General features: G+C 43.1%; 1 protein-coding gene across 1 annotated transcript in view; it reads left to right on the plus strand.

Moving 5' to 3' along the window:
- Positions 1 to 13,318, plus strand: part of LOC120997235 (cytochrome P450 2K4-like) — an 81,872-nt gene that overhangs the window by 37,241 nt on the left and 31,313 nt on the right. Inside the window, exons 4-5 of the mRNA XM_040427232.1 lie at positions 7,080 to 7,240; positions 8,611 to 8,784. Coding sequence (XP_040283166.1) covers positions 7,080 to 7,240; positions 8,611 to 8,784 — 335 coding nt within the window. The remainder of the gene's footprint in view (positions 1 to 7,079; positions 7,241 to 8,610; positions 8,785 to 13,318) is intronic.

Genomic DNA, 13,318 nt, shown 5'->3' on the forward strand with positions numbered 1-13,318 from the left:
TTGCCCCTGATGTAGTATATGGCCAAAAAATAACCACACTATTGATGGTTAAATGCACTTGATGACAGCTTGACCCTGATGTAGGATATAGCCAAAAAATAACCACACTATTGATGGTTAAATGCACTTGGTGACAGGCTCAGCTTGCCCCTGATGTAGTATATGGCCAAAAAATAACCACACTATTGATGGTTAAATGCACTTGATGACAGCTTGACCCTGATGTAGGATATAGCCAAAAAATAACCACACTATTGATGGTTAAATGTACTTGGTGGCAGCTTGTGCTGGCGCACCACAAGCCACAAAATGGCCGCCGATCAACCCAGAAAAAAGTGAATGAAAAACGCTCTGGGCAGCCTAAAAACAGTGAGCAATTGAATATCAGCACTTCAATGATCCACAGCTGTAGATCGATCACTGAATGAAGTCTTTTGGAGGAGTTAATCACTGCCTAATCTCGCCCTAACGTCGCAGCTGCAACCTCTCCCTACACTTGTATCAGCAGAGTGACGTGCAGCGCTACGTGACCCAAGCTTATATAGAGGCTGGGTCACATGCTGCACTGGCCAATCACAGCCATGCCAATAGTAGGCATGGCTGTGACTTCCTCTTGGGGCAAGTAGTATGACGCTTGTTGATTGGCTGCTTTGCAGCCTTTCAAAAAGCACCAAGAAAGCGCCGAACACCGAACCCGAACCCGGACTTTTACGAAAATGTTCGGGTTCAGGTCCGTGTCACGGACACCCCAAAATTCGGTACGAACCCGAACTATACAGTTCGGGTTCGCTCATCCCTACCCATGATATCATCATCATTAGAGATGAGCGAATCGAAGTTGACGAAGAGGAATTCGATCCGAATTTCAGGGAAAGTTCGATTCGCACTGAATCCGAATTTTCTCATGCCTCGTGGTAACGAATCACATTTTTTCCTAATTTGGCTGGTGCATGTGTTAGGACATGTGCAGCACGCCAGACCTGCAGGGTATTGCGAAGTGAGGTCACGGTTATGGGCAATGGAGGGTTACTCACTGTTTATAGGAGAACCCTGGGCAGGCATGCAACATTAAAGGAGAGGCTGACACAAAGTTCCTCTGGGGCACACTCTGTATGTAGAGACCAGGCCTGATGGAGGATGAGGTGCCCTGGATGTTGCAGGGGTTTTGAGTGCCTGAGGCAAGGTCCCTTTAAGAATCGTGACGCCAGTGCCTGTAACGGTGGCACACCGATTTTATAGCAGTAGTAAGTGAGGTACGCAGATGGTATAGTGAACCAAACTTTGCTTTACTTGGAACAACAGTTCAACTTTGTACAATAAGCTGATAATACAGTCCCTTGCATCAAGTGTTTCACAAGAAGGCTTACATCAACAATGGCAGGCATATTCCTTGCAAGATACTCAGAGGGCAATAATAGTACACACTCAGACCAGGTTGTACCTTCTCCTCAGAAATAGCGTACACTGTTCCTAGAACTCCTGTCTGGCTTTCATCCCAAGGCCCGGATGCCTAAATGCTGGCTTTTATCCTTGGTAAAATAATCTTCCTCCTGTATTTATCCTTGCACTAACTTTATAATTCTTCTGCCCATCAGCTTACTTGCATCTAGCTGGATACACTGGCCTTGCTTGGCTTGAGGGTACTGCAGGTTTCTCCCAGGAGGCAAATCTCTTCCACTGGGGTTGATTCTTCTTGTGCTAATATAGGTTCAATGATACTTCAGGCAGGCTATAATCCTTCACTAGCCTCCTGGTGGCAACTAGAAGCCTGGACTATCTAGCTGCATGTCAGGAGGAGGCCCTCAGCATATCTCTGGCTAAGATGCCCTCTCACTTCTGTGTCCACAGACTCCTGACTACAGACTAACTCCTCCCTGTCTGGGCCTGAACATTTATACTAAGGGCTCCCTATCTCCCTCTAGTGTCTAGGATGCCACACTACATCCTAATAGGCCTGCTATACATGTCATAGGGGAACAATACATGTGAAAGCACATAGAAAATACATTAAAATACATGGTTAAATATAATATTACTGTCCCTTAGGAGTAGGAGTAACACGTGACCCAATTGACCCTTGTGTAGTGCCCACATTCACCTAGTAGGACACTACACATGGAGCAAGGAACTCTGGGGATGAGGGATCACCCACAATGCCATGCATGCAGCCAATCAGCAGCCAGCCAGCCCCTGTGATGTCACAGCTCTATAAATGGCCTCAGTCATCTTGGATTCAGCCATTTTCCAGTGTACTTAGTGCAGGGAGAGACATCAGCAGGCGCTAGGGACAGTGCTAGGAAAGACTATAAAACTTATTTTGCTGTACTGTATAGAAGTTCCAAGAATGGATAGGGAGGAATCATTCCACAGTATTGAAACAAAACAGGGTTTAGTAGGGGAAGTTACAGCCTGGGTAATAGGAACAATCCTATTACACCTTGCTGCACTGACTGTGGATCCAAATTGCCATTATACAGCTTTGTAATTCCAGCAAACAGTTCTTGTTATTGGGGTGCAATTGCTGTTTGATACAGCTATTAACAGGGTTTATTACAAGGAAATATTTATACGTCTTATTTGCCCTTGTGCGGTGCAGTTATATGTTCTAAAGCATTTTTTGGCTTGTATTAGTGGGAAAAAAGGGCTTATTAGTCGTTGTGTGGTGAAGTGAGAAAATTACAGCCCTTTTTGTCGTGTGTTAGTGGCATAAAAATATATATTATTTGCCGTTTAGGGGTGCAGTTATATGTTCTAAAGCCCTTTTTGCGTGTGTTATTGGCACAAAAAAAATATTTGCGGTTGTGTGGTAAAGTGAGAAAATTACAGCCCTTTTTGGCGTGTTTTAGTGGCAAAAAAATATATATTATTTGCCGTTCAGTGGTGCAGTTATATATTCTAAAGCCCTTTTTGGCGCGTTAAGTGGCAAAAAATATATATATTATTTGCCTTTTAGTGGTGTAGTTATATGTTCTAAAGCCTTTTGTGACGTGTATAAGTGGAAAAAAATAAGGGCCTATTTGCCGTTCAGTGGTGCAGTTATTTGTTATAAAGCACTTTTCTGCGTGTATTAGTGGCAAAAAAATATATATTTGCCGTTCAGCGGTGCAGTTATATGTTCTAAAGACCTTTTTGACGTGTATTAGTGGCAAAAAAATATATATTTGCCGTTCAGCAGTGCAGTTATATGTTCTAAAGCCCGTTTTGGCGGATATTAGTGGGGGGAAAAAAGGGATTATTAGCCGTCGTGTGGTGAAGTGAGAAAATTGCAGACTTTTTTGGGGTGTTTTAATTTACTTTTTATTTATTTATTTGATCTAACAGTATGTCAGACAGAGAAGTGCCAGGCCCTGCACAGAGGAGTGGCAGAGGCCTACATTTTTCTGGCGCAGACACAGGTCGCAGTAGAGTAAGGGGGTGTGGCAGCAGGAAATTTTGAATGGTTGACTCGGTCATCCACTTTGTCACAAGTGACATCAGAGACCCCCAGCCAAGAGTCGGTGGGTTCGTTAGACACAACCCTTAGTTGGCATAGCCTGGGAGCAAGCCCTGTACTTTCACCTGTCCTCAACCTGCCACTGTCCTTTTCTGTTCTCTAAGCCAGAGAAGTATTATATGCTGTGGGCTCAGCTCCACTATACAATGGGGATAAGCTACTAGAGGACATTCAGCAGCTACTGGCCAGCCAAGATGTGGGGAAGACATCAGCCGCATCCTCCAGTAGGTGGGCAAGTAGTGATGAGGAGAGTGGCATGGGAGCTGGTGTTGTGAGCGGTCAGGCTCCTGACCCAAAGACCATTGACGAGGATATCAGTGACGTGTAGACAGTACTCGATGATGATGATGTAGCTGACCGCACTTCGGAGCCGGGTGAATTAGGGGCTTCATCATCATCGGGAGAAGAGGGTGGCAGCTTGCCCTTGAGGCAGCAGTGGAGCCAGCAAGTCGCTAGCGTGGCCGGGAGTCAGCAGGAGCCTACCTGCCTGGAAAGTAGTGGTGCACGAGTTCAAAGAAGCAGTGGTGGTAGCAGTCAGTCAGTGCAGAGTGTTGGGGTAAAATCACCTACTCAGCGGTGTGGCAGTTTTTTGTTAAGCCGCCGGAGAAGGTGAACATGGCCATTTGTATAATCTGTTTTCAGAAGCTGAAGGGTGGACTGGGTGCCAATTTTGGCACCACGGCCCTGCATCAACATATGCAACGTCACCATGAAGTGGCCTGGGAGATCCGTGGCTCCGATGTGGTGGTCCAGCCTGCCGAAGCAGCCGCTACATCACCCAGTGGCATGCACCCGATTTCAGGCAGTCAAGGCTCCACCACCTCAGCCGAAGGGAGCTGTCTGTCCTCACCATCATCTGCTGGTCCTGATGCTCCTGCTCCTCCTTCTACTCCTCATCAGTCATTCAGTCAGCAATCGTTCACCGAAGCGATTGCCAAGAGAAAACAGTTTGTGTGCACTCATCCAACGGCGCAGAAGCTGAATGTGCTCCTGGCCAGGTTGCTGGTGCTGCAGTTCCTCCCTTTCAGAGAACTGATGGCTTGAGCCGAGGTGGAGAGTCCCAAGCTGTCATTTCTTTCCCAAAAAAGGCAGTAACAACCCTGCACACTCACGTAGAGCAGAAGATGGGCCAGTCCTTGAGCTTGTCGGTGTGTGCCAAAGTGCACGGCAGCGCCGACGTGTGGAGCTGTAACTACCGTCAGGGACAATACATGTCCTTTACGGCCCACTGGGTGAATGTGGTTGGTTCCTGTACAGCCACACCAGTAACTTTTCCAGGTGAGGCGACTTCCCCCTCCACGTTCTCACGCCGTTGGTCCTGCGACAATGTCCGCCTCTGCCTTCTCATCCTCCACTGTGTCCTCAGCCTCCACTGAAGGGACAATTCACAGTGCCCCTCTAGCATACTACATGTTCAGGGCACGGAGGTGTCATGTTGTTCTGCACCTTGTTTGCCTGGGCAAACTGAGTCACACAGGGGAGGAACTGCTCTGTGTCCTTCATCAAGAAATCGAATCCTGGCTTTCTCCGCGACAACTCGGAACCTGCATCAAGGAGGGCTGAGCCATGCGCCCTGCATGCCACACATGTTCAATCTGGTTGTCAAGTGGTTCCTGAAGTCTTCCACCCATCTGTAAGACATCCAAAAAATGGCCAGGAAACTTTGCATGCACTTCAGCCACTCGTACAACGCAAGGCACAGTGTTCTACACCACTATAAAGGCTCTCTGCAGCCATGAAATAGCCGTTTTTTAACACGATTAGTTACGAATAAATTTAGATTGAACCAAATTTTCTCAATAAATTTGCCGAACTGGCCAAATCGAATTTTTGAAAATCTAGCTCATCTCTAATAAATATAAATATATATATATATATATATATATATATTAAATGAAAGACACCGCGGCACATCCGTTTGGTGAAGAAAAGTAAGACCCTTTATTCACCTGTGCGATGTTTCAGTCCGCTTACTGGGACCATTTTCAAAATGGTCCCAGTAAGCGGACTGAAACATCGCACAGGTGAATAAAGGGTCTTACTTTTCTTCACCAAACGGATGTGCCGCGGTGTCTTTCATTTATTCTACATTACACACCTTGGTAAGGTGTTTTCACTGCTGGCACCCATACATTTACTACTAGGAGTGCTGCCTAGAATTCTCATCTCTCTCTCTCTATATATATATATATATATATATACAATTATTTTTTCTTTATTTTTTTTTCTTAATAGCATGAACCCATGTGTCACGGAAAAAAATTACAATTATTTGAATAATTAAATGACAAAATCATTTCTAGCTTTAAAGAGCATCTGCAGATTTGTACCTATGACACTGGCTGACCTATTGCCTGTGCACTTGGCAGCTGAAGACATCTGTGTTGGTCCCATGTTCATATGTGCCGTCATTGCTATGAAAAATGATGTTTTAATATATGCAAATGAGTCTGTAAGAGCAACAGGGGTGTTGCCATTACACCTACAGGATCTGCTCTCTCTGAAACAGCCATGCCGTCGGCACTATGATTGACGTTGCCAAGTGTGGTGATGTTTTCGCTGCCTGGCCCTGTCAATGAGTATGCACGATTTGCGGCAGTTGCAGAGAGAGCTGAACTTCTAAGTGTAATGGCAACGCCCCTTTGCTCCTAGAGGCTCATTTGCATATTTTAAAACACAATTTTCTCAGTAATGCGGGCACATATGGACATGGGACCAACACAGATGTCTTCAGCTGCCAAGCGCACAGGCAACAGATCAACTAGTTATAAAGGTACAAATCTGCTGACAGATGCCCTTTAAATCCTACATGTAATGAAAAATATAACTGCTTTTATTATTTACATTTACCACTTATTACATTAATATTTAAAAAAAAATGGCATAAATCCATGTATCACGGAAAACATATGTACAATTATTTGAATAACGAAATGATAAAATCATCTGCTGACAGATGCCCTTTAAATCCCACATGTAGTAGTGTCACCAGTTTTATGCTGTTCTATCTGATGGTGGCATAAACTGGTGACAGAGAGCCTTGTAACGCAGGGTCACTTACTTTTTTCTGTTCAGTCGCTTTCTTATGTTCAGAATTGAGGAGCTCCAGCTTGGTCCAAGCGATGGAGCTAGCTCAATGTAATGCATGCACTCAGCAGTCCTCGTAGTTGTGAGCGCCCAGCTCGCCCCCCGCTCCTGCCCGCTGACTGACAGTTTTCTTCCTATACACAATAGTAGGCAGAAAGCTGTCCATCATCCAAAGGAGGGTTCATGAATATGAGGACTCCAGAGCTTGGGTCCAGCTGGAGCTGCTCAATACCAATTTTAAGAAAACTACAAAGCAAAACTACAAAAACTACAACTACAAACCAAACCTACTACAAAGCAAAACTACAAAAACTACAACTACAAACCAAACCAGTAAAAGTGACCCTGCTTTTGAATCAAGATCTTTTTCACCAATGTATGATGCCCTGAGATAGGGCAACATAAGCCTGGTGACACATCCTCTATATCGGGGAAAATACCCAGGTCTTAATATTGGAAGGATGAAGATAGATGACAACCTGAATTTCTGTATTTCCAGGGCAGCCGTTTGATAACACCAGGATCATATACTCTGCAGTTTCCAATATCATTGTCTCCATATTGCTTGGCAATCGTATGGATTATGAAGATCCACAGTTCAAGAAACTCTTGGATTTAATGACTGAGAACATTAGATTGCTGGTGGAGAAAACTGTTTTAGTTAGGTTACTTTCCTTTATATTTTCATTGTATGTTTCTTATAATATCCTTATCTAGGTTTCATGAATGGGTGCCTGTGGATAGTTCTTTAGGGAAATATTAGCCAGTCCTAAATGCTAGAGTCGGGTTATATAGCTCACGCCATGGAAGTAACCAGACAGCAGGGCTAGCGAGAAGCGGTCGAGACATTGGAGTAGTAAAAGGGAATTTGTTAGAAGTCTTTAACCTTGGGTACAGATAGGTTTGCATAGGAGCTGTAGGCATAACATAAATTTGATTTTTTTTTTTTTTTTACCAAGGTTATTCGCAGAGTTGCTTCTTTATTTTTTTTTGTTTTAGATACAGTTAAACATTGAAAAATTGTTTGCAAAAGTGGATAAAAAAAACTACCGGTAGATCAAAAATATTTTTACAATTCTGTACATATCTGTTGCTATACATATACCAAATCTTCCCAGTTTCCCTTTATTTTCTGCTTTTTGGTCCAACGATGATCCTGTCACTGCTGCAGCCAATTTCTGCATTTCATCCCTGGACCAGGAAGCACAGGACATTCGGCTACTGTGCTGCATGGATACATGATGGACCTTTCACCTCTACTGGCAAGTCTGTTTTGACAACTACTTGCATTTCCCATGTAATCACAATTATGGAGAATCGATTTTTACAGTAAAACTATGTTTTGCCATTTCTCTATCATTCCTGCTGCAAGTTTATAAAAGAATTGTCAGAGGTCTGCATTAAAGGTCCAACTGGGTGTCGGACCTTTATGGCACACTGTTGGCAATTCATTAGGGTTAAAAGCTCTGTGCAACCACTTCAGTTCTTCCACACCAAACTAGCAGGAAGGGGTCTTTCTCAAACTTTTACCATAAAGTTGGAACCAACAATTCTGTAAAATGTCTTTGTATGTTGCAGTATTAACATTACCCTTTACTGGAAATAAGGGGTCAAACTCTGAAAAAGAGTCCCAGACCATTAGCCATCCTCCACCACATATTATAGTAGGCACTAAACATTCAGTTAGGTCGTGTTCTTCAGGAATCTGTCAAACCCAAAGCCAACCATCAGACCACCAGATATTGAAAGGTGACTGATCACTTTAGAGAACATGTCTCTACTGCTCCAGAATCCAGAAACTACATGATTTACACCACCCCACCCAATGCTTGAAATTGTATTTGAAGATCGTAGACTTGTGTTCTTCTGTTTGACTACAGTTCTTGTGCTGATGTTACGTTCTGGGGCATGGCAACGATTTAGTGAGTTATGATGAATCAGATGATAGGTAATTTGTATGTGACACATCAGCTTTAATACTGTCACACATAACTTCCATTGAATATTTTCTGTACATTGTATCTTTACAGTTATATAATGCCTATCCGATTTTGGGAATCCTACCAGGAAGCCACAGACGGTTTCAAAAGAACATCAATGAACTTTTTGCATTCATTCAGTGCACATTTGTGAAGCATCTCAAAGAGTTGGACATGAATGATCAGCGAAGCTTCATTGATGCATTCCTTATCAGGCAGAACCTGGTACGTAATTTATTTTGCATAGGACTGCTGATAAACCTGCTAAGCCATTATTATCTTACAGGGTTGCTATATTATGCTGCATAGGACAGAGAAAAGGGTCAGTATGAGATGAAGCTTCTACCCAAATAGCTTCTCAATTTATGAAGAGGTCAGCAGAAAATTCATTATGTATTGGATATAAATATAAAACGTATAAATGGGCCAATTGTAATGAAGCATTGTTGGCATTAATAAGTCATTTTAGGGTGGTCATTCAGGGACTTTTTTCTGCAGAGCTCTAAAAATCCATTTAATTAAGGACGTCAATTTCTCACAATACAAACTGAAAACATTATTTCACATTGCTAGTAAAATTCTCAACAGACTGTGACACACTTCACCACCACAGGGTAGCAAAACATTACACACATATTTCAGTAGTAATAAGTCAGAACAACATGATTGCGATACTCTGTCAGGAATTTTTTATGCTCTATGTCATTTACTAACCAAAAATATGCCTATACAGTTGCAAGAAAAAGTATGTGAACCCTTTGGAATGATATGGATTTCTGCACAAATTGGTCATAAAATGTGATCTGATCTTCATCTAAGTCACAACAATAGACAATCACAGTCTGCTTAAACTAATAACACACAAAGAATTAAATGTTACCATGTTTTTATTGAACACACCATGTAAACATTCACAGTGCAGGTGGAAAAAGTATGTAAACCCTTGGATTTAATAACTGGTTGAACCTCCTTTGGCAGCAATAACTTCAACCAAACGTTTCCTGTAGTTGCAGATCAGACGTGCGCAACGGTCAGGAGTAATTGTTGACCATTCCTCATTACAGAACTGTTTCAGTTCAGCAATATTCTTGGGATGTCTGGTGTGAATCGCTTTCTTGAGGTCATGCCACAGCATCTCAATCGGGTTGAGGTCAGGACTCTGACTGGGCCACTCCAGAAGGCGTATTTTCTTCTGTTTAAGCCATTCTGTTGTTGATTTACATGGTAAAAACATGGTAACATTTAATTCTTTGTGTGTTATTAGTTTAAGCAGACTGTGATTGTCTATTGTTGTGACTTAGATGAAGATCAGATCCCATTTTTTGACCAATTTGTGCAGAAATCGATATCATTCCAAAGGATTCACATACTTTTTATTGCAACTGTATTAGACGTATTTCTGACGCAGATTGAGGCACACCAGAATTCATTCCATTCGGCTGCAAGCAGTGTTTTTGAGTGGGTCCTGGGATACTGATCAAGACTGATTTGGCATGAAACACAATTTAAGGCCCCTTTCACACGTCCGTGGAACACGGTCCGTGAGATACCGGACTGGCATCCTGCTGAGTGCAGGAACACACGGCATCATTGGTTGCTATGACGCTGTGCGCTTCGTATGATTTATACGAGTGCATTAATGTACCACAGCGGGGGCACAAAGCTCCTGCACTCAGTAGGATGCCAGTCCGGTATCTCACAGACCGTGTTCCACGGACGTGTGAAAGGGGCCTAAGTCAATGGTGCCGGATCTGTCATGGCTATTTTAGTGATAATACAACCAGATCCGTTCATAACAGATGCAGCCCATTGTATTATCCTAATGTAAGCGTTTTGCTCATCCCTGCCAGATCAAGCAAAAATGCAAATGTGAAAGTAGCCTAACTGAGAAAGCCAGCAAAACATCTTAGAAAAAATTAAATACAAGTAGAGCTGCTCTGACTTATTACTAAGGGTATACCATGACCTAGATGAATGGGAAACTTCAGTAATTAGACACATATAGCATAAACAATTCCTGACAAAGTTTCACAATCCTGTTATTATTATTATTTTTTTCCAAGTTGGTCATCTCATGCCCAACATGAGAAGGACACGTCTGTAAATGTTTTAAAACGTAATCATACTATACAACTAATGGTTAAAGCTTAACAATATTTGTTTGGATAAGACAAGTGGCGATCACCTTAATCATTACGAGCAGATGATGTGTCCATGGGCTTTAAGAAATTTGGTTAACTACATTTTTGGCTTTTCAAACTTTTCTTAGTTTAGGACCCGGACAACACCTGTTACAGAGCTATATAAATAGTTATTCCAATTTTAATGATTACGTTTGTTTGGGGAATACTATATTTTCTGATATACAGTACAGACCAAAAGTTTGGACACACCTTCTCATTCAAAGAGTTTTCTTTATTTTCATGACTATGAAGGCATCAAAACTATGAATTAACACATGTGGAATTATATACATAACAAACAAGTGTGAAACAACTGAAAATATGTCATATTCTAGGTTCTTCAAAGTAGCCAGCTTTTGCTTTGAATACTGCTTTGCACACTCTTGGCATTCTCTTGATGAGCTTCAAGAGGTAGTCCCCTGAAATGGTCTTCCAACAGTCTTGAAGGAGTTCCCAGAGATGCTTAGCACTTGTTGGCCCTTTTGCCTTCACTCTGCGGTCCAGCTCACCCCAAACCATCTCGATTGGGTTCAGGTCCGGTGACTGTGGAGGCCAGGTCATCTGGCGCAGCACCCCATCACTCTCCTTCATGGTCAAATAGCCCTTACTTTCAAAGTTTTCCCAATTTTTCGGCTGACTGACTGACCTTCATTTCTTAAAGTAATGATGGCCACTCGTTTTTCTTTACTTTGCTGCTTTTTTCTTGCCATAATACAAAGTCTAACAGTCTATTCAGTAGGACTATCAGCTGTGTATCCACCTGACTTCTCCTCAACGCCACTGATGGTCCCAACCCCATTTATAAGGCAAGAAATCCCACTTATTAAACCTGACAGGGCACACCTGTGAAAACCATTTCAGGGGACTACCTCTTGAAGCTCATCAAGAGAATGCCAAGAGTGTGCAAAGCAGTAATCAAAGCAAAAGGTGGCTACTTTGAAGAACCTAGAATATGACATATTTTCAGTTGTTTCACACTTGTTTGTTATGTATATAATTCCACATGTGTGAATTCATAGTTTTGATGCCTTCAGTGTGAATCTACAATTTTTATAGTCATGAAAATAAAGAAAACTCTTTGAATGAGAAGGTGTGTCATGCATTGTGGGACCTCTGGCTTTCAGCTAAGTAGCCAGGTATCTAACAGGTGAATAGTAGTGTACTGGGAAGCAGAACATATGAAGTATATACAGTATTACTACCTGTAGCAGCGGCAGTTCACTGTCAGTATAGAAGCAGCTCTCTGTGTGTCTAGTGTTTTTTTGTTTGTTTTACACTAAACTTTATTAACAACAGGATAACATCACCAAAAGACAGACTACCATTTTACAAATCACCTAGAAACAAAGGACCATCACCTAAAGACAAGCAGTCATACAATGATGTAGTTACTGTAATAACACCATTGAAAATTATTTTTCCACCACTAGTCATATTTACATGGATGTGTTCTGTGTAGAGTTGAGCGAACACCTGGATGTTCGGGTTCGAAAAGTTCGGCCGAACTTCCCGAAAATGTTCGGGATCCGAACTCGACCAGAATTTCGCCCCGAACCTCATTGAAGTCAATGGGGACCCGAACTTTTCGGCACTAAAAAGGCTGTAAAATAGCACAGGAAAGGGCTAGAGGGCTGCAAAAGGCAGCAAAATGTAGGTAAATCCCCTGTAAACAAATGTGGATAGGGAAATGAATAAAATAAAAATAATAATTAACCAATATCAATTGGAGAGAGGTCCCATAGCAGAGAATCAGGCTTCATGTCACCCACCACTGGAACAGGCCTCTGTGAGATATTTAGGCTCCGGCACCCAGACAGAGGAGAGAGGTCCCATAGCAGAGAATCAGGCTTCATGTCATAGCAGAGAATCAAGCTTCATGTCACCCACCACTGGAACAGGCCACTGTCAGATATTTTTAGGCCCCGGCACCCAGACAGAGGAGAGAGGCCCCATAGCAGAGATTCAGGCTTAATGTCATAGCAGAGAATCAGGCTTCACGTCACCCACCACTGGAACAGGCCATTGTCAGATATTTTTAGGCCCCGGCACCCAGACAGAGGAGAGAGGTCCCATAGCAGAGAATCAGGCTTCATGTCACCCACCACTGGAACAGGCCACTGTCAGATATTTGTAGGCCCCGGCACCCAGACAGAGGAGAGAGGTCCCATAGCTGAGAATCAGGCTTCATGTCATAGCAGAGAATCAGGCTTCATGTCACCCACCACTGGAACAGGCCACTGTCAGATATTTTTAGGCCCCGGCACCCAGACAGAGGGGAGAGGCCCCATAGCAGAGATTCAGGCTTCATGTCACCCACCACTGGAACAGGCCACTGTCAGATATTTTTAGGCCCCGGCACCCAGACAGAGGAGAGAGGTCCCATAGCAGAGAATCAGGCTTCATGTCATAGCAGAGAATCAGGCTTCATGTCACCCACCACTGGAACAGGCCACTGTCAGATATTTTTAGGCCCCGGCACCCAGACAGAGGAGAGAGGTCCCATAGCAGAGAATCGGGCTTCATGTCACCCACCACTGGAACAGGCCACTGTCAGATATTTTTAGGCCCCGGCACCC

This window comes from Bufo bufo, chromosome 4 (assembly GCF_905171765.1).
Source record: "Bufo bufo chromosome 4, aBufBuf1.1, whole genome shotgun sequence".
Taxonomy (NCBI): domain Eukaryota; kingdom Metazoa; phylum Chordata; class Amphibia; order Anura; family Bufonidae; genus Bufo; species Bufo bufo.